The 26,745-nt window shown below is 50.3% G+C and overlaps 1 protein-coding gene across 1 annotated transcript in view; it reads left to right on the plus strand.

Moving 5' to 3' along the window:
- The window catches only part of LOC121500554 (heparan sulfate glucosamine 3-O-sulfotransferase 3B1), a 43,078-nt gene extending 16,686 nt beyond the window's left edge, over positions 1–26,392 (plus strand). Inside the window, exon 2 of the mRNA XM_041772329.1 lies at positions 22,442–26,392. Within this exon, the coding sequence (XP_041628263.1) occupies positions 22,442–23,060 (619 nt within the window). The 3' untranslated portion in view covers positions 23,061–26,392. The remainder of the gene's footprint in view (positions 1–22,441) is intronic.
- The last annotated feature ends 353 nt before the right edge of the window (positions 26,393–26,745 follow it).

The raw sequence follows: 26,745 nt of genomic DNA on the forward strand, positions 1-26,745 counted from the left end.
CGTCCTGTCTTCCTCCAGACCCAGCTGGAGATGCCAGGACAGGACAGGCTGGTGCCTTGCACGTGTTCTGTAAGAAGTGCGTTTGTGGGGGGGAGCACATGTGCCAGCTTCTCAGGACTCAGACTTTTGTTCATTTTGAGGTCTTTGATCAAAGGAGCCACCTCCTCTTTCGCAGATGGTGTCTTTCGGGGATGTACATAGAACGTGTGGGGGGAGCTGGGCACATCACCTACAGGTGTTTGTCATCTCTGGTTGCTCGACCTCCAGATGTGGTGCGAGGATCATACTCGGGTCCCGGACACCCGTGTGCTCCACCCTCAGACAGGAGAGCCCTGGCTGCAGGGAACGAACCGCGCTCCCTACCCTGTCTCTTGCCCCCTCCCCACAGAGCGATTGCACTGTTGGGTTCTACTGTGGGCTTAGGCCTGAACCATCACCCCCCCATGTTTTTTTGTTTGTTTGTTTAGATTTTCTTTATTTATTCATCAGAGACACAGGCAGAGGGGGAAGCAGGCTCCATGCCGGGAGCCCGATGTGGGACTCGATCCCGGGACCCCAGGATCATGCCCTGAGCCGAAGGCAGGCTCTAAACCGCTGCACCATTGTTCCCGCCGCCCCCCCCCCCCACCCCCCAATGTTTAACATGTGAGCTCTGTAAAGAAGTTTCCATCTGCTTGCTGCTTTTCAGTGACATTCTGATGTGGCTTCAGTGTTGGTTTGTGTCGACTGTAAAATCCTGTGGCTTCTCTGTAGTCAGTGGGGTGTATTGAGGGACCATCCAGAGGAAGCCAGTGTGAGGGGCGCCCCTGAGGGACGCACAACCTCACTTAGCTCTGGGTCTCCCTGTATGAGGATGCCCACTGGTGTTGGTTTTGTTCTTTGTGGTTGCGTATGTTTTATGAATTTATGGAACATCTATCCTGTGCCAGTCTCTGGGGCTGCAAAGATGGATTCATTTCATGGATGTTTATTTTATCAGCACCATCCGATCCTTGTCCTCAGGTGGTTTATATTGTACTAGGGAGGTGAGCAGTAAAAGGAGAGTAAGTAAACTAATAAAAATACAATGTCCTGGCCAATAAGAGCCACGAGGAGAAATTAAACAGAACAGGGCATTGGAGGACGGTTAGCGAGGAGGAAAGAGCCGTCCTAGGAGGTCTTTTTCAAGAGGCGCTGTTGAGAAGAGGCCTGAATGAAGAGAAGGGATATCTGAGGGTCCTGGGGGTGGGAGTGTGTGTCCCCAGAGAAGGCTTTGTGACCACAGCCTTGTGATCAAAGGAGCTTGTGGGGAGAGGGCAGAGAAGAAGCTCTTTATGTTCTTAATGTATTCTTCGTGTGAACGGATGCCAGTTGGAGGGTCTGTGAACGCGAGTGACTGGATCTGACCTACTTTTTAGAAAAACCCTGACCACTTAGTGGAGACTGGCTGTAGAGAGTTGAGGGTGAATGAAGGGGTTGAGATGGCTCAGTGGGCCTTGAAACAGGCAAAAAGAGGGGAATGGCTAAGGCAGAAAAATACTGCAGAGGAAGACTTGTTCTGGGTGGGGAAGGATCTCCACTGGGAAGGCTTCCAAGAGGAGGGGACACCCTAGTAAGGTTCTGACGGATGAATAGGAGTTCGTGTGCGGACCCTGTGGGGAAGGGGGTCTTGGGCAAAAGGAATAAATGTGGAAAGGCAAGAAGCATCTCCCTGAAAAGGGGTGGTAGATACAGGGAAGGATGAGCAGAGGAGAAATGCAATAAGCAAGGTAGGACAGAATCAGGGGGATTGATGTATTTAGGGAGCAAGCCCTAAGATCGCGACTTCAAAGTGTAACGTATCCTGCACCTCCCCACTCCCCCAAGTATTTCAACTTGGAAGTGGGATTTACAAGATGCCACTGAGTAGCGTTAAATGGGAATTGCTTTTTTGCTAGTGATCAGAAAAGATGCCACCCAGAAAAAAAAAGGAAAAAAAAAAAGACAAGTGCTAGAGATCCTCTCAGGATGTGTTCGGGACCTGCGTCCTCTAAGCTGGGTGCTTTTTGCTTGTCTGGATGGAGCCTTTCATTAGGGGAAAGCCTAAAGCCATGTAATTAGAAATTCCACTGCTCAGCTCTTCGGACCTACAACAGAACGGCCCCGTGGACGCCCGGCTCCAGGATTCTTAGAAGCTGAGCAGGGCCGGGCCGTCTGTGCCAAAATGCCAAACCCGGTAATTAAGAGGTGGCTTTGCAGGCACACACCTGTTCTGAATATGCAATTAGTGCCAGCCGCCCTTCTTACCGGAGCTTGTACCTGCACGGACCACTTGCAGGGGTGGTGGGGGGCGTACGTGTGGGTTTATGTCCCCTGCGCCCCCTTAACTCTATCCTCACCCCCAGTTCTCTTCCCTTTCCTCCTTCCTAATCTGAACCCATATTTTCTCTGTTTTCTTTCTTTCTTTCTTTCTTTCGTTCTTTCTTTCTTTCTTTCTTTTTTTTTTTCTCCTGAATGGCACATTTCTGATCATTTTGTCTCCAGCCACCTCTTTTGTGATTTCACCAGGAGCCTCCCCACGCCCCAGGTCTACTGTGCCTTTGTCTGCAAACCAAAGTGAGAGAGGCTTTGCTTCTTGTTCAGGAAGGAAATCGCCAAGAAGGGGGCCAGCTTGGAGGATCGGAGGAGGAGGATGGTGCTTGGGGGAGAGCATTTGGTCGTGGGGTTTTTTACCCCAGGGTTGCTCATCACATACTTTCCACTCCGCAGTCCTGGTTTATAGCCAGGCTAATTTAATTTCCAGCTGAGAGGCTACTCCCCGTATGATGGTAATCTCAAATAGTTAATGAGCTAGAAGAAGAGGCAGCCGACTGAATTGATTCTTGGGGGCTCAGCTCCGAGGCTTCCCTGTACTAATTTATCAGCCTGTTTGTTTCTGGGACTGGAGAGGCCCTTTGAGCCTGGCATAGCTTCATGTGTCTCTCCCCACTTCCAAAGGTAGGTTGAGCTGTGACTCCTGGCCTCTCTGGACATTTGAGAACCAGCTTGCTTTTCCTTTTCATGCCTGGTTGTATCTAAAGGGAAGAAGGAGAGCAGAGAGGATGGCCTCCGGTCAGCTCATCTGTCTATAGGACACCTGTAAAGCACACTGAAGAAAATTCTGATTATTTTCCTTCGGTCCAGCCCAGGGTATACCACCAGCAGAGCCTCTTGGGTGCGCCGCCTGGAGCAGGGATGCTCTGGAGGATCGGTCCTAGCATTTGGGCCGAGCGCTTTTCTCCTGGGGAGCCCTGACCGCCCCCCTGGAAAACTTAAGAGCTCAAGTGCGCAATGGGAACAGTGGCAGAGACATTAGGGCCATGCTTGGAGGAGGCTAATCTGATTATTTTCGTGTGTGTGATCGTTTGTTTCAGTAGGATTGAGTGAGAAATGAACTCAAATAAAAGCATAAGGGCAGGAGTGCAGGGAACCAGTAAGAGGTTTAGCTCCTTGTTTCGAAGTTAATCTCTTCTCTTGCTCTCTCCACACACATTTATTTATTTAGTGTATGTTTATTTCATCATAATCTACACCCCTTATAATTCCAAGAATTAACTTTGAAGCTGACCATTTTGGGGCTCCTGGGTGGTGCAGTTGATTTAGTGTCTGACTCTTGGTTTCAGCTCAGGTCATGACCTCAGGGTCTTTAGATTGAGTCCCATGTCAGGCTCCATGCTGAGCAAGGAATCTACTTGGGTTTCTTTCTCTTTCTCTGTCTCTCTTGCTTGAGGTCTCTCTCAATAAATAAATACATAAATAAATCTTAAAGGAAAATAAATTTCTTTTTAATTATCAGAAAGGAAGAGAAGGTAGGAAGCTAAGGAGGGTAGGTAATGTGAGATGGGTCAGGTGGGTCTGGTGGGATGGTTGCTATGTTTGAGCTTTTTAATGTTAGAGGTTCTTAGAAATGCCGAGAACTGGGATGGACGTGAGATTCACAGCCGAACATTCTGAAGTCCATTCAAGTGCCCCCAGCCTCACCCTGCCCATTTCAAAGATGGAGCGCATGCCCTCTGAGAAGGTTGGTATGGAGTGCCAGCAAGATCCTGGATCTCCAGAGGGCGTCTGGGGGGCTCAGTCGGTAAAGCGTCCACCTTCAGCTCACGTCATGATCTCAGAGTCCTGGGATCGAGTCCCACATCAGGTTCCCTACTTAGTGGGGAGTCTGCTTCTCCTTCTCTCTCTGCCACTCCCACTGCTTGTGTGCTCTCCCTCTCAAATAAATAAATAAATAAATAAAATCCTAAATAATAGTAATAATAATAAAGGATCCTGGGTGTCCAGTCCTTTCTTGTGAGTCAGGTGCTGGGCAGGTCTCAGCATGGACCTCATAATGGCCAACGACAAGAGAGAACCACCTTCTGATAAAAAGGAAGGCCATGTATTCTTTACCAGGGACTGAGTTCTTTTTCTGTTGGGTACACGTCAGGTCATCTGGTGACCAGAGTCTCTGTAGCTTCCAAGGCCATGTGTAGGCCCACCATGAAGCCAGCTCAGCCCGTTGATGCTTTCTAAGATGCGGAGATGTGTCCCATTTGTAGGCAGAACCTTAGGGGTGGGCTTCGCTCGTGGGGCCTAAATGTGAGCCACCTATTTATTCTGTGGATGGAGAACGCGTGTCCGCTCAGCTTTGCGCTCTGACCTCCTAACGCTCCATCCCAGTTAGACTTGTGACGGCAAAGCTCCTGACTGGGTGGCACAAGTGCTGTTGGCCTGTGTCAGGCTTCTCCTGGGCCCGGGGACAGGTCTTTGAAGCCCCGAAGCGGAGCCCCGAGGTCTGTGTACCTGTCGCGGGGCTCCGGAGGGCCCAACGCTCTCCAGTGGTTCTCTGTGACCTCTCACAGTGGAAGAGCCCTGCTCCCCGGGCCTCGCCCTGTGGCGCCATGTTTGGTCCTCAGCGACGGTTGTCGCCATGCTGTTGCCAATCGTCTGTTCTGTTCTGAAATGGGGTGGGGGGGGTTCCTTCCTCTCTCACACACTGTATTTGTCTCATAAAGAGGTATCTCGGAATTCCAGATTCATGGAGACATCTTAAGATCACAGGTGGGGCATCACCCAGAGAGCCTCTTTCTACGGTCGAGATGATTCCATTTCTCAGCTTCTTACTTGGTGGTGGCACTGGCCGCCAAGTGACAAGTTCATCAGTGCACGTGGAGCAAGCCCCCGAGAACTGTCTTTGGAGGGGTCGGAGCTGGAAGGAATTTCGCAGACGTGCGGATGGGGCAGCAGAGAACTCATCTCATTCTCTCTTAGGTGGTGTTTGCTCACGGGCTCTACTGCTGTGTGTTCCCAGCCCCTGGAGATTTGGAAGTGGATTCATTTGGAAAAGTAGCAGCTTAAAGAAAGGCCTTTATTGGGTTTTTGTCCTCGAATGGAAAACACCACTGAGCCTCTCAGAGAGAGGCAGCCTGCCTCCCGGCCTCCTGCCTCCCACAGAGGCTGCCTACCGCCCACCCACAGGCTCACCCATCGCCCAGAACTGGCCTCATTGGACCAGAATTCTAACCAGAACCTGCAGTGATAGTGGCCTACTCTCAAAATTTATTTTTAATTTTTTTACATGTGGACACAAAAACCTAAATTCTCGTCTGTTGATGATGCTTCTTGGAGGAGCACCCACATCTTGCGGCTCATTCCCCCACCAGCTGCTCTGTGGGAAGCTACAGCTTACATGGGTGAATTCACAATCCATTAGTGCCAGGCCCTCAACCCACCTCGCCCCAAAAGTGAAGGCAATCCTTGCTGATACATCTTTCCTCATTTCTATCCCGTTCCCCTGCTCTTCGTTTTTCCTTTCTTCAAAATGGCTTTGAATATCTGCTGTTTTCATTCCTGCTGTCCCCTTCCCATTCAGGTGCACAGAAGCTCATTTATTTTGTATCTATCTTCTTCTTTTTTTTTTTTTTTTAGGATCTTACTTACTCATTTGACATTGAGATAAAGAGGGGGAGAGCACACAGCAGTGGGAGCAGGAGGCAGAGGGAGAGAGAATCTCAAGCAGACTCCATGCTGAGCATAGAGCCCGGCACAGGGCTCGATCTCACAACCCTGAGATCACAACCTGAGCCGAAACCAAGAGTCGGATGCTCAACCGACTGAGCCACCCAGTCCCCCCTATTTCGCTCATTATTAATGAGAGAACCAGGCAGGTGTTACCATTGGTTCAGAGGAGAAGTCAAAAGAACTTAAGTTCCCTTGGAATGAGGCAATGTTGATATGAATTTTTGAAGAGGGCAGGAAGCTGACACACACACACACCGCAAGTGGTAGGAATGGTAGGAAGTGGAAGGGGAACCCGCAGACCTTGAGCTTCCACTGGAAAGTGTTTCTCTGCATACCTGTGGTCAAGGACTGTATGGCATTGCTGTGTTGTTATTTATGATTCACAGAGCTGCAAAATATTTCAAAGATGTGAAAAGCCTGCAGTCCACTAACTGGAAGGAAGCACTCTACACAATGCAGCTTTCCCCTTTTTGCTCATTCTAAATTTTTTTTCAAGTTTTGATTTAGTTTTTAATAGCGGTTTAATGCCTTTCTTGAATTACTGGTTTAACCTAAATTTTGAAAAAAATGTAATATATTAATACACATACCATAATCTTCAATAACAGGGAGAACATTAATCATATTTAGCAAACATTTTTACATTCAAACCTGGATATTAAAATAAATGCAATGATTACTTTGAATCACTGTCTATCAAGGTTCATGATTCACATTTTGGGATGGATTCTTTTCTTAGTGCAATACCGAACTTTTGATAATTTTTAAAAATTAATATTTGATCAGATAATGTAAGTCAAAATGAAGACAATCAATCCTTTAAAAGGACACACTATTTGTCCATATAACAACAGCTCTAAAGTATTTTTGGACAATTTGATACCTTCATTCTAAATTTCTTTACGTGCTCTTATATCAGTCTTTGACAGGCTCACAGAGACCAAATCTGTTTTTAACATGTTCTGCTGGGAAGCATGGTCCCCCCATGGCTCTTAACACATCTTCGTGCCACTTCTCTCCTACATTTGACGTGGCTTTTCATTGCCTCAGATCAAATCCAACTCTGTTTAGCGTTTCTTCATTTACCCACGTGCCCTTCGTTCGTCTAACAGCAGCTTAGTGTTGCCACCATGATAATAAGGCACAGCCCAGGTCTCAAGCCCCTTGAGCACTGTGAGCAGCAGACAGATAAAGATCATGCTAAGAACTCTGCATGCATGTGCATGTGTGCACACACGCACATATTTGCCAGAGGGTGCTGGGAGGGTGATGGTCATGAGAAGGGAGCAAGGATTGCTGACCCAGAATGGGGAAGGGATGAGTGTCCTATAAGTTTTTTTAGGGGGAGGAGGACTGAGAAGAATATTCTAGAAGGGGGGAAGTTCATGGGGGAGGTTGGAGAGAAACTTCAGGACCCATTTGAGGAAGTGCAGGTGCCTGCCCACAGCTGGGATGAAGTAGGGTTGGGGGAGTGGTGAGAAAGGGAGGTGGGGACATGGGGGCCCCTTGGAGAGAGGCCAGTGCTTTGCCATCCCATGTGGAATGCTGTGTGGGTGGAGAGCTGGGGAGATGGATAGGCTCAGCCAGCCCGTTTTCCAATTTTTTTTTTTTTTTTTTTAAGATTTTTATTCATGAGAGACACAGAGAGAGGCAGAAGCACAGGCAGAGGGAGAAGCAGGCTCCCTGCAGGGAGCCCTATGCGGGCCTCGATCCCAGGACCCCAGATCATGACCTGAGTCAAAGGCACTCAACCACCGAACCACCCAGGTGTGTGTGTCGTCCCCCCGTCCCCCCCCCCCCCCACCCGCCAGTCTTTCTGACCTGATTTTTTACCATTCTTCCAAAAAAAAGTCTTTAGTCCAGGCTAAATGGCCCAGTCACTGTGTTACCTTCGTAAACTTGGCTCTCGTTTCTTCTTGACTTCCTCACTTCCAACTGCCGGTGGAAGTAGCTCAAGGAAGCTTCAGTCATCCCCAAGGACACACCTTCTGGGTGCTTCTTTTCTACATTTCCCACTTTGAGCTGAGCATGCAGGATCTGTAGGTCAACTTCTGTTGCGTAGAATTTCTCTCCAAATTCACAGTAGGCCCCTGGAGGGCAGGAATCCTTCCCACAAATAATACATACCCTCCGTCACCAATTTCTTAATCATCCATTATAAATAGCTCACTCACGTTCCTAGTCTGTTTCTTCTTGCTACTACCTAGGAGAGAGAGCGAGAGAGAGAGAGAGACATTTGGGGGTGTCGCAACCCACCACCATGTCTTGGATGCCTGGGAATGCAAGGGAATTTTAGTACTGATTAAAGCCAAACAATAAGCAAAAGAGTTCAACCACATGCAACAATAAGGTCAGGTAATCATAATAACAGATATACATCACGACATGATATATAGTATAAATAACAACATAGAGGTGCCCAGGTGGTTCAGTGGTTGAGCATCTGTCTTCAGCTCAGGATGTGTTCCTGGGATCCAGGATCGAGTCCCGCATCGGGCTCCTCACAGGGAGCCTGCTTCTCCCTCTGCCTGTGTTTCTGCCTCTCTCTGTGTCTCTCATGAATAAATAAATCTTTTAAAAAATAATAAATAACAACATAAATCAGCAAATGAGGATCATTTTTCTCATTGTCGTGAACCGGTGACCACTTGGCCATCACGGGTGGCACGTCCAAAGTCCGCTAGGGAGGGGCGCCCACAGCTCGGCTCTGTCCTGCAGATGAAAGAAGGAACCCTGATTGTACGTCACTTTTGTCCTCTGCTTGAGCGTGGCATGCAAGTTGAAGGCCTTCCTTGTGCCCATGGCCTCCTGGTGTCATTGTGTCACCTAACGTCACAGGTGTCCTGATACATAAATACTGCTCCAGAATTCACCCCGGGCGTCGGGATACTGTGACCATCCATCCCCATCTTCCAGCCTGGCGCAGGCGGTGATCATTCATCATTCCAGTCCTCCTTGCACGTTTGCACCGCGGCCTCCAGCCCTTTAGCATCAGGCACTGCCGGCTCATCTCCTTGCATTTGTTCACGTTCACGTTCGCGGAGCATGTTGCTCTCAAGTGCTTCCTGGGCCCGTGTTTAGCTGTTGTCTTGTGTTTTCTTTTGAAGATAAAAATCTTGAACACTCACAGCCCAGACGGATACCAACAAAACACAGAGGGCAGTCTGATTCCACCGAACGTTTGGTGCTTAGAAATAGTCCTCAGGCTTAGAAATAGTTACGGGGTTAGTTTTCCGCTCAGGCTAACGCAGGGTAAAAGGCTAATCTCCCTGGCAATTCCTAGCTGCTCTGTCACCAACCATCTCGTCACTTGATCTGCTTGGTGCTTATGGTTTTGTTCCCTTGTGGGCCTTGCCGGGTCGGGCAAGAGAACACTTTGTCTAGAAGCAAAGAATTGCCAGCGATTTTAAGACTCACCCAGTCAAGCAGGAAAGTCCCAGAGAGTTTCATCGAATGTAAAAAGTCACGATGAGACGCACTCACATGGAAGCGTTGCTTCAGCCTCTGGCACGTTCCATCTTTCCTGTCTCTGGACACGAAAGGCTCAAGCAAGGGGGGCTCTGTAATCTCTAACAAATGAATTGAATCTTTATTAAAAAGAAGAAGAGGAAGAGGAAGGAGAAGGAGAAGTAGAAGAAGAAGAAGAAGAAGAAGAAGAAGAAGAAGGGAAAGAAGAAGAAAAAGGTTGACCATGAAAATGGATGGCTGAGAATTTGGGAGGTTCGATGTTTCACCTGCTGAAAATGGACTCTGGTGAACTTCAATATTTCCCAAGCTGAGAATCCCAACATGGGTGGGGTGGGGGGACTTGGGTGGGTGTCCTTGCAGTTTCCATTGGCAGTGCCTTTCCCCTGATGTCCTGGAGAGACCCCTTCCAGGCCGCCTCCAGCCCTGGGTCACACCAACCAGGAAGAAGCACGGCCTGGTGACGCTAAGGGGTGTACGATAAGAATCAGCATTTTTTTCCTTTGTCAGCATTTCTTTAAGTGTAAGTGCCTAGGCTCCCCTGGATGTTCTCTCTGGGTGGAATGTCCTCCTTTTCCTCTCTACAATGTCCCTGAGCTATTTAAAGCCTGTGATAAGGGAAGTTTATTTGTACTCATTTCCCTTTAGTTTAGGCCTCACTTAAACTTCTGTCTCAGAATCTTTATTGACCTCATTCACTTTATACGGTTTCACTTGATCACCATAAAATGGGGTTCTGTTTGTTGAGTAGAAGGGAAGCGGAGAGCAGGATGGAGCCGTTGTCCTGAACTTAAGTCAAGGGTTGAGTGCGATTTCTCTGGTCCCAAAACCCTACCGGCCGCACACCAAGGAGGCAGGAAAGTAACGGACGACATCAAGTCTTCACTCCATAGATCTGGTTTCGGCCAGCTGGGTTGTTTCTTTACATCAGCCTCAGGGGGACCCCTGCCCGGGAACTGTGGCTGTTCTGCTCCTTGTAAGCGTCATCCTCTGCTGTGTTAAAAAGAAAAAGAGAGAGAGAGCAGGACGCCTGGGTGGCTCAGTGGTTGAGCATCAGCCTTCTGCTCAGGTCGTGATCCTGGGGTCCTGGGATTGAGTCCCCACAGGGAGCCTGCCTCTCCCTCTGCCTGTGTCTCTGCTTCTCTCTCTCTGTGTCTCTCATGAATAAATAAATAGAATCTTTTTTTAAAAAAAAGAGAGAGGGAATCCTTCCAGGTAGGTTTATTCCTATTAAAGAAATATTCCTGCCTCTTTTCCCATTCTTTTTTGGCTTGGAGCATCACATTCATTCAGTCAAGTCAACCCAAAAAGTGCCTGATGTTCCTTTGTGCCCAAAGTTCCTAGCCAGCCCCCCCGCCGGCCCCCCGCAAAGGTCCCAACTTGAGATCTTCATAGCGCAAGTGAAGAATGAAAGGAAGCCAACACTCCTTCAAATACTTGTTTAGTTGTTTGTTTGTTCTAAAGATTTTAAGTAATGTGCACACCCAGCATGGGCCTTGAGCTCACAACCTCAGGCCAAGAGCCGCAAGCTCCATCGACTGAGTCAGCCGGGCACCCCTCAAATACTTGTTTTTTCACATTAACTTTTGAATTTGAGAACCAGTTTGGTGTTTGTCTTTAGCAGTATTTCCCTAGAAATACCCCTAGTATCTAGGGGTATCTAGGGCCGTATGTATCCAGATACTAGATACCCCTAGTATCTCCTTGGGCATCTGCCAGAGGAGATAGGGTGGGGTTCATTCCACATTATCCTTGGGCAGGGTTTTCCTGCTTTAAGGGGCTGTTCACCTGCAAACTACATTTGACTTTATTTTTAATTTTTTTGTAAACTAGGCAGGACAGTATTTCCATTTTAGAGATGAAGCAAGACAGCTCAGAGATGATAGGCAGCTTGCCGGAGACCACACAGTCTGACCTTGAACTCTGCTTTTCTTTCTCCTCCACCAGGTACCAGGCAAGTAGCAAGTGGGTGCATAGATTTAGGGAGTGTTTTATCATTGGCCTCTGATTTATATCCTAGGGGTTGGTCTATACTGGCGCCCCACCACCACCACCCCGGTGCAGTTTATGCATATTACGAATCATCAAGATAACTAGAGAGGTTCTACTTCACCCTTGCCACCTTGGGTCAAACACTGCTGGCCGGGAGAGGAGCTGTCAGAGGGGTGGTGTGGGGAAGGTGGATAGTAGAGGGGTCATCTTCTAGAATCTCAGCACGGAAAGAACATCCTTTTAGACCAACCCATTCACTTTTTTTTTTAAATGTTATTTATTTATTCATGAGAGACGCAGAGAGAGAGGGAGGCAGAGACACAGGCAGAGGGAGAAACAGGCTCCCTGTGGGGAGGAGCCCCATGCGGGACTCGATCCCAGGATCTGGGATCACCACCTGAGCCGAAGGCAGACCCTCAACCACTGAGCCACCCAGGTGTCCCCCAGCCCGTCCACGTTTATAAGAGGGAAACCGAGCCCGAAGCTTTGAGGGCCTGTCCAGGGCCTGAGGCTCCTGTCGGGGGCAAGGCAGGGACCGGAACCCAGGGCTCTGACCCAGCACCAGAAGGCCCCCTCCCTGGCTCCGCGTGTCCTCTCCCAGCCTCCCTGTGCGGGGTAGTGATTTTCCTCCGATCTCTGATCTCTGGGCCTGGCCGAGCCGAGTGCTTCAGAAGCTCCAGAAGCTCGTGGTGGAGGCCTGTTTCCAGACTTGGGCAGCGGTTGCCCCAGGTCGTCCCTGCCCCAGGAAAGGAGCCTGCGACAGTGTCCCAGCCCCAGGGTCAGGGCGGCCAGCCCGGCTCCACACGGGGGATCCCCGAAGCGTGGCTGGGATGCTGGAACTCCGGGGCTTCCAGCACGTCCTGCTTTCCTTTCCGCATCCTCTGCTCTGCCTCCCACCGCCCAGCCGCCCCAGGGCAGGGCTGAAACTTTCTAAAAAGTCTGCTTTCCCAGAAAAGTCTTTTTGTTTCTAAGGATCAAAAATTGTGTGTGTGTTTCCGGGAAATGGGACGCAGATGACTCCGATTTCACAGGATCGGTCCCCAGCACACAGTGAGGTCCAGTAAACTCGAGCAATGCCCCGGAGAGCTCATCACAAAAGGCTATTAGCTTTTAATTGAAACCCTCCCTCCCCCCCACCCCCCAGCCCCTTCCAGGAACAGGAACTCAGGCCTTTGTGAAGCGAGGCTTCTGCCAAAATAAAAGGCATCTTGAGTCGACCCAGAGGAGTGAGATGCTCTTTTGCGTCCCACCCCCTTATGGCATTCAGGGGGCTTTTCATTTTCTGAGCAGTATTGAAATTCTAGGACAATGGAGGCCAAATCCTTGTAGTGGGGGTTGGGGGCCGGGGGGTGGAGGAAGAAGAGGGGAGGGTTGGGAGAGGAGGTCTGGGGGAGGCTAACCTTTGTTAGCTTTTTTTTTTTCCCTTTTCTACCCATTACCTAAAATAAAATAAAATAAAATAAAATAAAATAAAAGGCCCTGGGTGAAGGGGGTGGAGGGGAAGGCCCAGTAAACTTTATCATGAATAATGACATCACTTCCGGCAGGACATCCCCATCCAGCTTTGGGGAGAAAGACCCTGAGAACAACAGACTGTTTACAATTTCATTTTAAATTATTTTTAAACCCTCCCTGAGGAATTCTTTGATATGCAAACAGTCTCTCTCCACACACCCCCCCCACACAATGGAGATAATTATTTATGGAGATGCGGCTCTTTGAAGGGGAGCTCGATCTGGTGGGCTTTGAGCTTCCAGAGGACAGGAAGAAGGTTCCAGATAAGGAGGGGCCGGGCTGATAGGGATCTTGCTCCCACCCCTCCTCCCTCCAGGGGAAGAAAGCGCCTTTAAAGAAGAAACTTCCCCAGAGTGACAACCTCTTAGTTCGAGGCTCACCGGCGTCTCCAGCATTGGCCACAGTCAGGGTTTCCAGAAGTTCTTTCCTGGTCTCTCTGTAGGAGAGTAAAGGGGAGGGATAGGCTGCAGCTCGTGTGAGTGAGTGAGTGAGTGAGTGAGTGAGTGAGTGTGTGTGTGTGTGTGTGTGTGTGTGTGTGTATGAGTGAGAGAGACAGACAGACCCCCGGAGGTGCACTGTGATTTATATGGTCGCCAGGTAGCAAGACACCGGGAAGGTTTCTGGGGTGCTGGATATTTAGGGTTGGTAGCCAGGCCTTCAGAGAAGGTAAGAAGGGCCTTGCCCCACACTTGTCAACCACACAAACAGCAGTCAGTGATCAGGGCTGGGATGACCCTGGGGCCTACTCTTTCTTGCCCCTGGGTTTTTCTATTGAAAATGCTTTTATTATTTTTTTAAGATTCTATCTATCATCTATCTATCATCTATTCATTCATGAGAGACCCAGAGAGACAGAGGCAGAGACACAGACAGAGGGAGAATCAGGCTCCCTGCAGGGAGGACTCTATCCCAAGACCTGGGGATCAGGCCCTGAGCCAAAGTCAGACATTCAACCACTGAGCCACCCTGGTGCCCTTGAAAATGCTTTAATTAAGCCTTAGGCCTCAGGTACCAAGTGCCCACGGAAACCTCGGAGAGACCACCCCCTCCCTGCAACCTGCCAGCAACTTTCCCCTCCAGGACTTGTCTGGCTTGCTCCCCTCCCCTCCCCACCCCCAGGTGCCCTTCCTGCCCCTTCAAGTTGGCTTCCCAGTGATGGGGAGACTGAGGCACTCAGCACTGAGCCTGAGATAAAGCCCTCAGCTTCCCTCTCCCAGGCCCTGGCTCCCTCACTTCCTTCCATTGGGAGTAGAGGGGCCAGGGTAGCCCCAGCTCCGCCAGACGGGTGCAGAGCAGTTGAGACACTCCAGTGACCCAGGATGTCCTTTCATAAAATAAGAGTGTTTTTTTCACATGTATTTTAAAGGCAGAAAGCTCCATATTTTCATCCCTTGTCTTGCATGTCTTCAGTGAAGCTTGTGACTTCCTTTAAGTCTCAGTTTTCCTTAGGACTTCGATTTTCCTTTTATTCTGGGGGGTTGGGAGTGGTGGTGGGGGGTGAAGGGCCAAGCTGCTGTGCTCCTTGCACCCCAGGAAGAGCCCTCAGCTCAGGGGAGATGAAGCATAGAAGGGCTGTGGCGAGAAGGGGACACCCAGGGTCGTGGCCCAGGCTGGGGCGGGTGAGAGGCTGGAGCCCCCCCCTCCCCCCGCCCCAGGAGAAATCCACAGTTCACAAAAAAAGAAGCCAAAGACATCTCAGTGTTGTGATTATTGTTGTGGCTTGAAGTACATTTTATTTTTGAGACCAGTTTGGAATTTCGGTGCAAAATTGAGGGGAAGGGGCCTGGGCTTGCTCGTGGTTGTACGCCCCCCCCCCCCCCCACAGGTGCAGGTGTGCTCCCGCTACGCACATCGCCCACCAACGAGGGACATTTCTTACAAGTGATGAAACCTGCCTGGACATGTCACAGCGTCCCAGGTCACTCTTGGCGTGCGTGGGCCTGGACAAATGCATGATGGTCATGTATCCACCTTGGTACCAACACAGACAGTTTTCGCTGCCCGAAAATCCTGAGTGCTCCCCATCGGCTCCATGTCCCGTCTCCCCCATCTCTGCCGATCCCAGTGCTGTCCAGTTTAGCTGCTGATGGCCTGTGGGTTCATCGGGGGGCCTTCTGCTCGCTTTTACCTTATGAAGGTGACATCCTGTGTTTCCTAGATGAGGGGGGGCCTGTGCACGGACTAGGAATCAGGTGGTGGGTTTTTATTGGCATTTTTTTCAGTGTGTGGGGGGGTGTAACCTTTCTAGAAATCTTGATTCGTCTGTTTGTAAAGACTGTTCTGTTTGTTTGCCTGTGTGTTTTGAATTCTCAGAGGCTGGGCGTGGGCTTCTTTGAGGAAGAAAGTCGTGTCTATGCAGCAGAACAGATCCCTGGCCTCTGTCCCCACCGGGGACGGTCATCAGAGCAGTTTATTCGAATGGGCAGAGCACAGCAGCCTCCTCGGCCGAGCCAACTTTACAGAGCAGACCTGAGGCCCATAAAGTCAGCGATGTGGCCAGGGAGGTAGGATGGGGTGGGGGACATCTCAGTTGGACCATTGAGCAGGACCAGAACCAGAACAGAGACCGCTCTAAGGTGGTTGCTGGGAACAGCACAAGGACAGATTTGGGGGTAGTAACGCCGTGCATCTGTCAAAATGCACAGAGCTGGGCACCAGGTTTATTTATTATATATATATGCAAGTTAAAAAGGAATTTAAAGAAAAAACAAAAAAAATCTTGGGAGTTCAGAAAATGTGGGTTATTTCTGCAACCAAGTGAAGACATCATTCTCCCAATGGGAGAAGAGAAAGGGGCAGGCCGAATGGTCGAGGCTCTCCCTGGGTTTTCTTCCGTCTTGGTGGGCGCCGGGCCCTCCCCACGCACTATGGCTTGCAGCTTTGTCTCCTCTCTCCATGCCTTCACTCGCATCTGCTGTGCACAAACGTCTCCGGCATCTGCTTGACTTTGCTGAGGTTACATCCATTTTGATAATCTGCCTTTTTATTGTTGTGTCATTTGCCAGTTCAGACAAGAAGTTCAGTTGCCGGACCAGGGGAGCCAGGGATGTCACGCCCGAGGAGACAAAGAAACCAGAGAAGGAGAATGAGGGCCTTGTCACAATTCTCGGGCTTTTGAGGGCTTCTCTGGTGCAGCCGAATTTCCTGCTTCTTGAGGCCTGAGGGTGTGCTTTTAATTGTCTGTCGGCTTTTAGCAGGGACACAGGACAGCCAGGCCGAGAGACTGGGGATGTGCATTTGTGAACTCTGCTTCTCCCGCCGTGACCTCCAACCCCCTGGGGCTTGGAGGGAAGGTGACTCTGCAGGTGGCAGTGGTCGCCTCCTCCACTGTCTGGCGCAGACCCAGGCAGACAGGTATCCCTGCGTCCTGGGGCTGGAGATTCTAAATCCTCATACCTGATTGGGGCCGCCCTCCTTACCTTATCACGATGAGAAAAGCCAGAAAGGGCCCAGCGGTCATTTTTTGATATACTTCATCTTGGTTTCATGGGTTTTTTGGGGTGTTCTTTTATTTTTGTTTTAAAATTTTTATTTATTAATGAGAGACACACAGAGAGAGGCAGAGACATAGGCGGAGGGAGGAGCAGGCTCCCTGTGGGGAGCCTAAATGTGGGACTCGATCCCAGGACCCCGAGATCACGACTCGAGCCAAAGGCAGATGCTCAACCACTGAGCCACCCAGGTGCCCTATGTTTTTGTTTTTAAGAGGAGAGATTTTGAGTTCATTCGAAGCCACAAGCTTTGGCACAAGCATCAGTCAGGCCTTCCGGTTAGCTGTGCTGTCCTTCACCGGTTTCCCTCTCTTCTGTTGACGTCAGCTAATGCTATCTGACTTGTGCTGCTGCGGGTCAGGCCTTATCTCCCTCTGGTTCTTCCAGTTTGCCTCTTGCCCCACTGGTAGCCTGGTTTGTGTTCAGTGACTCACTCTGAGCGTGCATCCCCGTGTGCACACGTGCATTTAGGGGCTCGAACCTCCTTTCCTTCTCTTTGCAGTAAACCTGGACCATATTTTATTTGCTGTGATCATGGTAACTCTCTGCAGGGTGGAAGCTGTCAGGTGGAAGGAACCCTTGCTGGCTCTGGGACCGAGTCCGCTTTCCTCGGAGGGTATGGGACCCCCTAGACTCACCCTAAGCCTGTGACACAGACATGAAGTCTCAGAGTCGCTGAAGGACTTCCATTTGGTTCGCAGTATTGTTTGAGGGGAAAGGAGTTTTTGGACCACGTGGCTGTCTGTCCCCTCATATGGTGTCTCCACGGAGGTGGCCAAGTGTGTGACAAGTGTATGACAGGTTCCGCAGGTTTCACTGAACACTGATTTCCGACCCTGGCTGCACATGAAAACCATCTAAGCAATTGCCACATTGGGGCCCCCTGCGCTAGGGGGCCTGATTCGGGGGTGGTCTGTGATGAAGCCCAGGCTTTTAGTTCAGAGCCCTCTCCGTGAGCCTAGTACGCCACCAGGATGTAGCCACCCCAGAGGTGGCACCTGGCTTTCTCATGAATATCCACAAATAAGTCGAAAGCCTGCCATACCCCCTCCAGACCCACCCAGGGCTCAGGCCCAGCTCTTTGGGGTCCCTGATGGTCCCAGAAGATCACTGTGCTTGGCGTTGCTGGATTTGGGCAGCTGACATGCCTGCCTTGCCTCCTCAGTTTCATTAAAGAAGTGGGGTCCTGTCTGCTCTCTGGGGTGGGTGATCCTAAGAGATCCAGGGTGTCTTAGGCTCGTCCGGAGGGCAGTTCTCACAGCTGCGTGCCTATGTCTTCCTCAGACTGGCACCTGAGACGCTCTCCACGGGTGGCTCAGTGGTTGAGCATCTGCCTTCAACTCAGGGCACGATCCCGGGGTCCTGGGATCGAGTCCCACATCGGGCTCCCCACAGGGACCCTGCCTGTGTCTCTGCCTCTCTCCTCTCTGTGTGTCTCTCACGAATAAATAAATAAAATCCTTGAAATAAAAAAATTTTTTAAATAAATTAAATTTGAAAAAATTAAAGAAAAGATAATAAAATAAAAGATCTCTCAACCCGCATTGGCATCAGGAGCATCAGGTGTCCTTGCCTGCCCACCCAATAAAAAGGGAAGGCGGGCCCGGGGCTGCTGGAGGGGAAGAGCTGTGCCCACAGTCGCTAATATCCCATATCCCGGGCAGCTCCCTGCCGGAGAATGGGAACCTCGGAGGTCTATTGTTTTGAAATCTGACTCATATTTGAACAATTAACGATCACAGTCATCTGGTTCTAGCACTGAAATACCTATTATTAAGATCCTAATCTATGGGCAAGAAAAAAAAATACAGGTGTCTATTTAAAGGGAGGACAGGTGTGTGTGGCTCCGGGTGCTCTTCGTCGTGTGCAGCAGAATCGGGAGGGCGAGGGGTGGAGGGGAGGCCGCGGAGGGCCGACGGGCTGGCCTAGCCGTCCACCTGCCGCCTCGACCGGCCCCCCTCTCCCCTTGGGCCGGATTCTTCCTCAGTAAATTGGGGATTGCAGGCCCCACCTCAAAGGCTCGCTGCGAGGATTAAATCAGATAATGCACGTGGAAGTTTCTCCAAGCGCCGTATAATTATTAGCTGTGACGAGCAGTTTGAGCAGTTTGGCTTTCATAATGAGCGGCTCAATTAAGCTGCAGCCTCTCTGCTTGGCCCCCGGGAGGCCCGCCTGGGGCTGGAGGGGCCGCGGGCTGCTGAGAGGGGCTCGCGGGCCCCACTCGAGGGGTCTTGGCCTCCGCCGGGTCCTCGTCCTTTCTTCTTGGAACCACTCGTGCCCAGAGGGGTTTGAGTGTTGGGCCGGGGCGCCACGCTGGGAGGAGGAAGAGAATGGGAAAGGCTTTTACTCCTCTGTTTGCACATTTATATCTGCTGTGGATAAAGATCGCTTATTAGAGAATATATGTTTTATGATGAGAACGTGTATCTGGTGGATATAATTAGAGACCTGAAAATTAGGGGCACCTGGGTGGCTCAGTGGTTGAGCGTCTGCGTTCAGCTCAGGTCATGATCCCGGTCCTGGGATCGAGTCCCGCATGGGGATCCCCCGCCCGCCCCCCCCCCACCTCGCCCTGCAGGGAGCCTACTTCTCCCTCTGCCTGGGTCTCTGCCTCTCTCGTGAAAAATAAATAAAATCTTTAAAAAAGAGAGAGAACTGAAAATTAATTTATCATTCATTTTTAAGAGTCCGTGTTTTACGACACCCATGGCTAATAGGCAGCTCTTTAAGGAATATAATTACTAAATTATATAATATATATAATTTATTATATGTAATATATAATTATTAAAGTATATGCCTTAAAAATATATAAATTATATTCCTTATAAATTAATAAATTATACTGAAAACAAGGAACCGTGACATTGTAGATATTGAATAGCGTTTGCCTTCAAATGCATGTTTAAGAATTAGAGAATGAAACAAGAAGGAAGCAGCTGAAGGGGGAAGGGGGGGACCCATCCGCAAGCTGCCAGAAGGTTCGGTGCCAGGGCTCCCCACCCAGTTCCCAAGCTGTGTTCCCACCGACTGGCTATTGGCTCTGTCTGAGCACAGTGCCCACCATGGAAGAGCCCCTGGAAGCCAGCAGAGGGGGGTTCGGGAGGCACCTCGGAAATGATGGGGAAACCCAGGTGTGCATCTTCCCCGTCAGCCACTGGTTGCAAGCACGCACTCCGAGGGGAGAGCCTCCCAGAGCCTCCAGTGGGCACAGGCTGCATGGTCTCGATCACAGCAGGAGCCCCCTGGCTGTCATTTGCACAGTCACAGAAAGTCCTGGGGCCATGCACTGCTTTCTACATGTGTGCAAGTTCCAGACCATCCTGGGGGGAGGGCTCCCTTTGGAGCTGGCACCCAGAATGGCTTGGGTGCCCATAAGCCATCAAGCTCAGGAGATCTGTCCGCGGTTCAGGGAATCTTTCTTTGTGGCCAAGGAGGCTTTGCCTTCGGACTGGAGGACAGTGAGTCTCCCCCGTTTCCTTTTTACCAGGTCTCTCGTGTGCTCACTCATTGCCCGGGGTCCAGCGAGCCACTGAGGGTTTACTGCCAGGCCTTTCTTGAAGGACAGGGAGGAGAGGGAGAGGGAGAAGCAAGAGAGCCCGACACGGGGCTCGATCCCAGGACCCTGAGATCATGAGATCCAGGACCCTGGGATCAGGACCTGAGCCGAAGGCAGACCCTTAACCGGCTGAGCCCCCCACAGGCGCCCCTTGATAACATGTTCTTGACTCTAGCTAGCGACCAGCTCAGTACCAACGCTGGCGGAACAGTCCTCTCGAGACCCTAGGTGGTGGGCATCATCATTTTGCCCATGGTTCAGATGAGTAAACTGAGGTACACACAGGTAAGGTGACGTATTCAGGGTGACACACCATCCATCAGTGGGGCTGTGGAGAGTCGAACCCGGCAGCCTGACTTCAAAGCCCTACCTGAGGACAGACCCCCCCACCCCCACCCCTACCTCTCTGTCTTGGCCCTGAAGAACTTTGGGGGTTAGATTTCCTTTCATAGTGGTGGTAGCACGTGGGTCCTGAATGTTCAGCCGGTGGCAGATGGCTTAACGCAGGGGGGAAAAAAAAAACGCTTGGACTTTTATCAGACTCGACCTGCTTTTGGGTGAAATGCAAAATCTGTTGAGCGCCGGGAACTCTCTCTAATCCTCGCTCACATTAGCCTGATGACATGGCTACATTCACCTAAGTGGGTAATGGGCAAAGTGGGTCAATCCAGCTTTAGCTTAAGCAGGAGACGGCTGTGGCGCTGCGAGGCCGTCCTTTAGGGAGAACCTTCTCGCTCTGGTTTGCTGTGGAGGGAGCTCTCGCAGCGTGGGGCCCTTTCGGCCTCGTGCGATAGAGCACTTGGTATCATCATTTCACAAACATGCTCAGGACCCGAGATGTGGTCTCGGGAGATGGGTGGCTCGAAGCTGGAAGTTCAGAATGTCCTACTTGAGAGGTAAATATTTGGTCAGAAATGATTTGGGGGGGGGGTGGGGAGAAATGATGTGGAAATTGTCTTTTTTTATTATTATTAATTTCTGGGCCTGTAGAGAAAGCAGTCAGAAATCACTCTCGTAGTTAATGGAAGATTGTGCATCTGTGCCCGAAACTTAATCACCAGTACACACACACGTGCCCAACTGTGTCCTACCATGTGCTCTAAACTGGATCGAACACGGTTAATGCTGATCACCACCGTCCTCCTAGGTGATCGTTTCTAGGGAGCATCCGTTAGCAGACCAGGTATCCAGCATGTTGCAAGCATACGATGATCATTCATTATTTTACTCCTCGTTAATCTTCCGTGACAAGGAGGTGGACTGTCTCTTATGTTTTTACAGGTGAGGAAGGGGAGGCCCAGAGAAGTTACGACAGGTCTTCGAGGTGACCCAGCTTAAATGTGGCAAAGCCAGGATTTGAACCCCAGGCAGTCATATGTCTGAGCCCACTTCCCTTAGCAGTTAGGCTGAAAGGCCCTGGCTTTGCAGGCCTCACAACAACTGAATGCGGCAGGTGGACACTTCCCATTTCCCATGATTGAACGTTCAAGTTCAGAGAGCGAATAGGGCACAACCTTCCACGTCCGTTTATGTTGTCCGTGGGAACTGCCACCACGAAATTGCTTTGTGGCGCCAAGGTCATGGCCTGCACCCCACCTCAACCCCAGGTCCTAACAGTTTTGTCTGCATACTTTGGTTTGAATGAATGCCGTGATAGCAATCATATGAGTCTTTTTTTTGTTGTTTGTTATGGAATCTAAAGTATTTCTGAAAGCTTCTAGGGTTGGGTCTTGGGGATTTCCTCCTGGCAAGTTTGTATCGGTTTATGGTTCCATCTGATTTCACCTGGTTTTTAGGCTGCCGTGTGCGTGTGTGTGGTGGCCTTGGGGTGTGCTTTTCTGCAGTAAAGGCATTTTTGCCAGTGGTCACTGTGCTGAAGCGGGTACCACACGGCAGGGCCGGGAGGACGTCTCCCTTCCCGTTCCCACCACTCACACGGGCCCAGGCTTGGTGAACATGTGAGGGCAGGGTTGTGAGGATGCTTGAGCAGTAAAATCTCTGGAGGCTGAGGTGTCAGAAGGGGTCATATCCAGGAGCCAGGAGCCCATGTTCTGACATCAGATGCTTGGGGCAGGGGTACCTGGTGACTCAGGTCTTGATCCTGGGGTCAAGTCCCTCATTGGGGTCCCTGCAGGGAGCCTGTTTCTCCCTCTGCTTGTGTTTCTACCCCTCTGTATGTCTCTCATGAATAAATAAATAAAATCTTAAAACAAACAAAAAAAAAGATGCTGGGGTCAGTCAAAAAGCTGGACACCTGAAAAAATAAATTTCATTTGCATTTTTTCCCTCTTTCTACCACCGTCCCCCTCTAATAAGAGCGAGCCAGGATGTAAAGTGTTGCCATTGACACATGTGCCCAAAAGCCCAAAAGAGGTGTGACACCTTCTGAGCTGAGTTTGCTCTGCTTGCTTCCCCCCAGGGACCTGATGCCGAGGACCCTGGACGGGCAGATCACCATGGAGAAGACGCCCAGTTACTTTGTCACCCGCGAGGCGCCCGCGCGCATCTCGGCCATGTCCAAGGACACCAAGCTCATCGTGGTGGTGCGGGACCCGGTGACCAGGGCCATCTCGGACTACACGCAGACGCTGTCCAAGCGGCCCGACATCCCCACCTTCGAGAGCCTGACGTTCAAGAACCGCTCGACGGGCCTCATCGACACGTCGTGGAGCGCCATCCAGATCGGCATCTACGCCAAGCACCTGGAGCACTGGCTGCGCCACTTTCCCCTCGGCCAGATGCTCTTCGTGAGCGGGGAGCGGCTCATCAGCGACCCGGCCGGCGAGCTGGGCCGCGTGCAGGACTTCCTGGGCCTCAAGAGGATCATCACCGACAAGCACTTCTACTTCAACAAGACCAAGGGCTTCCCGTGCCTCAAGAAGGCCGAGGGCAGCAGCAAGCCCCACTGCCTGGGCAAGACCAAGGGCAGGACCCACCCCGACATCGACCGCGACGTGGTGCGCAGGCTGCGCGACTTCTACAGGCCCTTCAACTTGAAGTTTTACCAGATGACCGGCCAGGACTTCGGCTGGGACTGATGGCCCCCGCGGCCCTGGGACCTCCCAACCTGGCTTACATATCCAGAGAGATTATATGTATGTAAAATGTACAGAAATCTATTTTATAATAATTTATTTTTAATTCATAAGCAATTAATTCACTAAGCTGCCTAGCCACACTCTGTAGAGAGTTAGCCTCATGCTCTGTGAACATTCCAAAGTGTTTGCATCTTTTCCTTCCCTCACGATGGATGGTGCTTCCATTTCTTTTTGTGTTTTGTTTTGGAGTTTGTTGTTGTTTTTGTTTTTGGGTTTTTTTGTTTTTTGTTTTATGGGGTTTTTTGCCGCGCGCCCCCCCCCCCCCCATTATATTTAAAAAAAGAAGAAAAGCACAACTTGAGATTTTGGTTGTTACGGGTATGCAGCCTTCGATCGCTGTCTGAATTCACTTGCCATCTCCTCGGGTCTTGGGTCTTGGGTCTTGGGTCTTGGGTCCAGCTTCTTTCCCTCATTGGAACACCCAACTGCCCCCAGCAATGTGGCTCTCTGAAGGGTCCTGTGGCACATCGCAGCCTCCTGCCTGGCTGTCGACGTGTCCAAAGATGTAGACGCCAGGCCCCAGGGCTAGGCATTCCCCCTGCTCCCGCGCCCCCCTGATTGTGCCCAGCTCACAGGGGTAGGGAAGTCACTACCTTTGCAAGGATACGTGCTTCCTATCTGGAGTCGGCCTCCCAGGGTCCATTGACTGCAGTTTTTAATTTCAAAAGATGGCCTCTGCATCTTCTGCCCCAGTCCCTAGTTCATTAAGCAGCTTGAAGTGTATGCAGGTGTTCCTGCCCCGTCTTGCCCAGGTCACATGTGTGAGACACTTGGGTGCTGCTTTAGACCTAAAGACGACCTCTCATTTGCACGAGTGCACCACGCTCGGTTCTCCAGGCAGACAGTTCTGCTTCGACACACCAAAGAATCCCCTAGGCTAGCAGAAGCACCGGCACAAACCCACAGGGGCCAGGGGTCGGGACCCACAGGGGTCAGGTGCATCCCACACCATCAGAGTCCCCCACTTAAGGTGCTGCTGGGTGCCAAGCCAGCCCACGTGGGGCACATCCCAGTAGAGTGAGCACCTCATTGGGCAGAAAAGACAAAGAGTACCAGAAAGACAGGCAGTCCGTCAGAAGAAGAGTCCCTGGCTCGTTGCTTGATGTCTGGAGCTCTCCTCGAAATTCCTGGCTCATCGCCGATGGGCAGCACAGTCTGTAGCCAATAGCCAGACAGCAAGAACCAAGTGTGGCTCTTGCACAGACAGGCTGGGAAAAGAAAGCTGGCCCCGTGTTACCTGAAGGCGGCCGAGCTGACCATTGTGAAGATGTTTGAGCTAGATCCCCAGCCGGAAGGCTGCCAGCGTAGCCACTGTGGATGCAGATTGCTCTCCCCACCCCTCCCGGTTGAGAGAGCCCTTGGAGATTATTTTTAATGACTGGCCTGTGGCCGTCGGGGAGCCATATAGCAAGATGACAAAATGAACATCCTCACTCTATCCTGTTTTCTTAAACCAGAATGCTTCTCCCCTAAAAGAGTTTTCATTCGAGTTGGTAGTTTGAGCAAGGCGTGTGAGGAGATACACACATCCTCCAGATGGTTGGGGTGTGCTATTTGCAAAGACCCTTTTGCACGTTGGATGGGGATAACTTGCCCGACAGAGCAAGAGAACACGCATGAAAAGAGAGAGAAAATCCTTCATCTCTCCAAACTGAGGTCACTGGTCTGTGAGTGATGTCCTGTTGGTAATCTGGTTTGCATCTGCCCACACGTGTGTCAGCCCAGACGATGACTAGCGCACACCAAGCAGCAAAACGATCATCAAGGATGGGCACGGGGCGCTCCATACATTTCATTCCTCAGATGCTCCGTTCATTTCAGAGCTGAAGTCCCAGCCTCTCCCAAGTGGTGCTCAAGCGCCCACCGAACCCTGCCTTGCCCGCCTTCTGGCCACTTCGGTGCCCCGGCACGGCTCATGCTGTAGGATTGCAGAAATTCAGAGGAGGGTGTGCGACAAAGCAGTAGGAAGGCTTGCACACGTTTTTCCTTCCCCTCTGGGTCCCTGTCTTCTTTCCAAGCGGGACAGTTTTGATTAAGTTGTTTATCCCCTGCCTTGCAAGGGAAACAGGAAGTCTTCCGATAGAAGAAGGGTCACTGAGTCATGAACACTGAAGTGAGTCAAGATTCTATTCTGGGTCAAATCCTTGAATCCAAGCAGATGTTGGTCATTAGCAAGGACGGACCAGCGCACGTTTTTCTGTAGAAGACAAATAAATGAAAGCTGCCGTGCATCTCTTCGTAGGGGCCTGATAGCTTACAGTTCCTGACCCTTCCAGACACGACATCTGCCCGGCGGATACACCCCATCATATGATAGTTATTATAGGAGCCCGAGCACACACACATGTTCCTCCTGCCGAAGGTAAGCGACGCGTACAATTCAGCCTTGAGTTCCTGTTCTAGCAATCTCCAAGGCCACCAGCTCAAGTCCTTAGCTGCTAGAAGACAAACACCAGTTCATGTTTTGGCACTTTGTCCCAGGGCACGCGTGGGTTTCTTTTTCCCCCAATTTACAGGAAAAGCTCTGATGATACTCTGGGGAGGGGGGTGGTTCTTGATTCCTCTCCATTTTCATTTGCTCGTTAAAAAACTAAAGATTAGCAAACAAAAATTGGAGGTTTTCATGGTCCTGGTGTTTGTGCTGTAGTCTGGTAACCTGATGGGTGGTCCCTGGGAAGCTATTTTAGGTATAGTGATGGAATAATAAATACTTAATTTGGATGATGGAGGAAGGGACATGGTCTCTTTCGTGGGACTTTTCTTTGGAAGTCATTTTGAGTGACAAATATATACTATTGGATCTTTGGAGAAATCATTTCAGACCCTGCCAGGATATTTATAAGAAAGGAAAATGGAAGGTTCCAGTAGACTAGAAATACTTTTAGCGTGTATCTCAAATGCTGACACAGACATCCGTGTCATTTACACTGACACAGACATCCGTGTCATTTTTCTTTTCCAGTTTCTCAAGAAGGAAGGTCAATGAAACCGAAAAGGTGTGGTTAGAATTCTTTTTTTCACTTTCGTAACATTAATTTATGACTGCGTTGGTTCAGCCCAGTAATCTGAGAAATACTGTGCAAATTCTAGCAAGTGTGTCTTCTATAACCTGGATGTTAGAATAGCCAATATGTACAAAAAGATTAAATCAAGTATTTTGTCCTATGTATAACACAAATTACTTTTACACAGAGAAAGATGTTTCTAGGAAAAAGAAATTCTGGTAATTCATACTATTTCTTTGTATGAACAAATAAAATTTATTTTACCAACTTGTGGGTGCTTTCCAGTTTTCTTGTGTGTTGCGGATGGACAAGAGAGTGCTGGTTGATTCTGAAACTCATCACATGCCTGCACATGCACATGCACAGTCATTCTGAGGGCAGCTTGATCCTGTCGATTTCCAAATGCAACCAACCTGCAAATACTGGGGGCAGATTTTTTGTAAATGACTCTGAAGGTTATAAGACCATGGGAAGGCCCCTGCCCCCACTAGAGGAGCATTCATGGGACCTCAGGAACACCAGGACCACCATGTGCTACAGGCCTTCATAGCCTCAGGCTCCAGCCAGGGTGGTGGTGGGAGCTGCCACCGAGTATGACAAAGCAGAACATGGATACAAGC

This window comes from Vulpes lagopus, chromosome 10, assembly GCF_018345385.1.
Source record: "Vulpes lagopus strain Blue_001 chromosome 10, ASM1834538v1, whole genome shotgun sequence".
NCBI lineage: Eukaryota > Metazoa > Chordata > Mammalia > Carnivora > Canidae > Vulpes > Vulpes lagopus.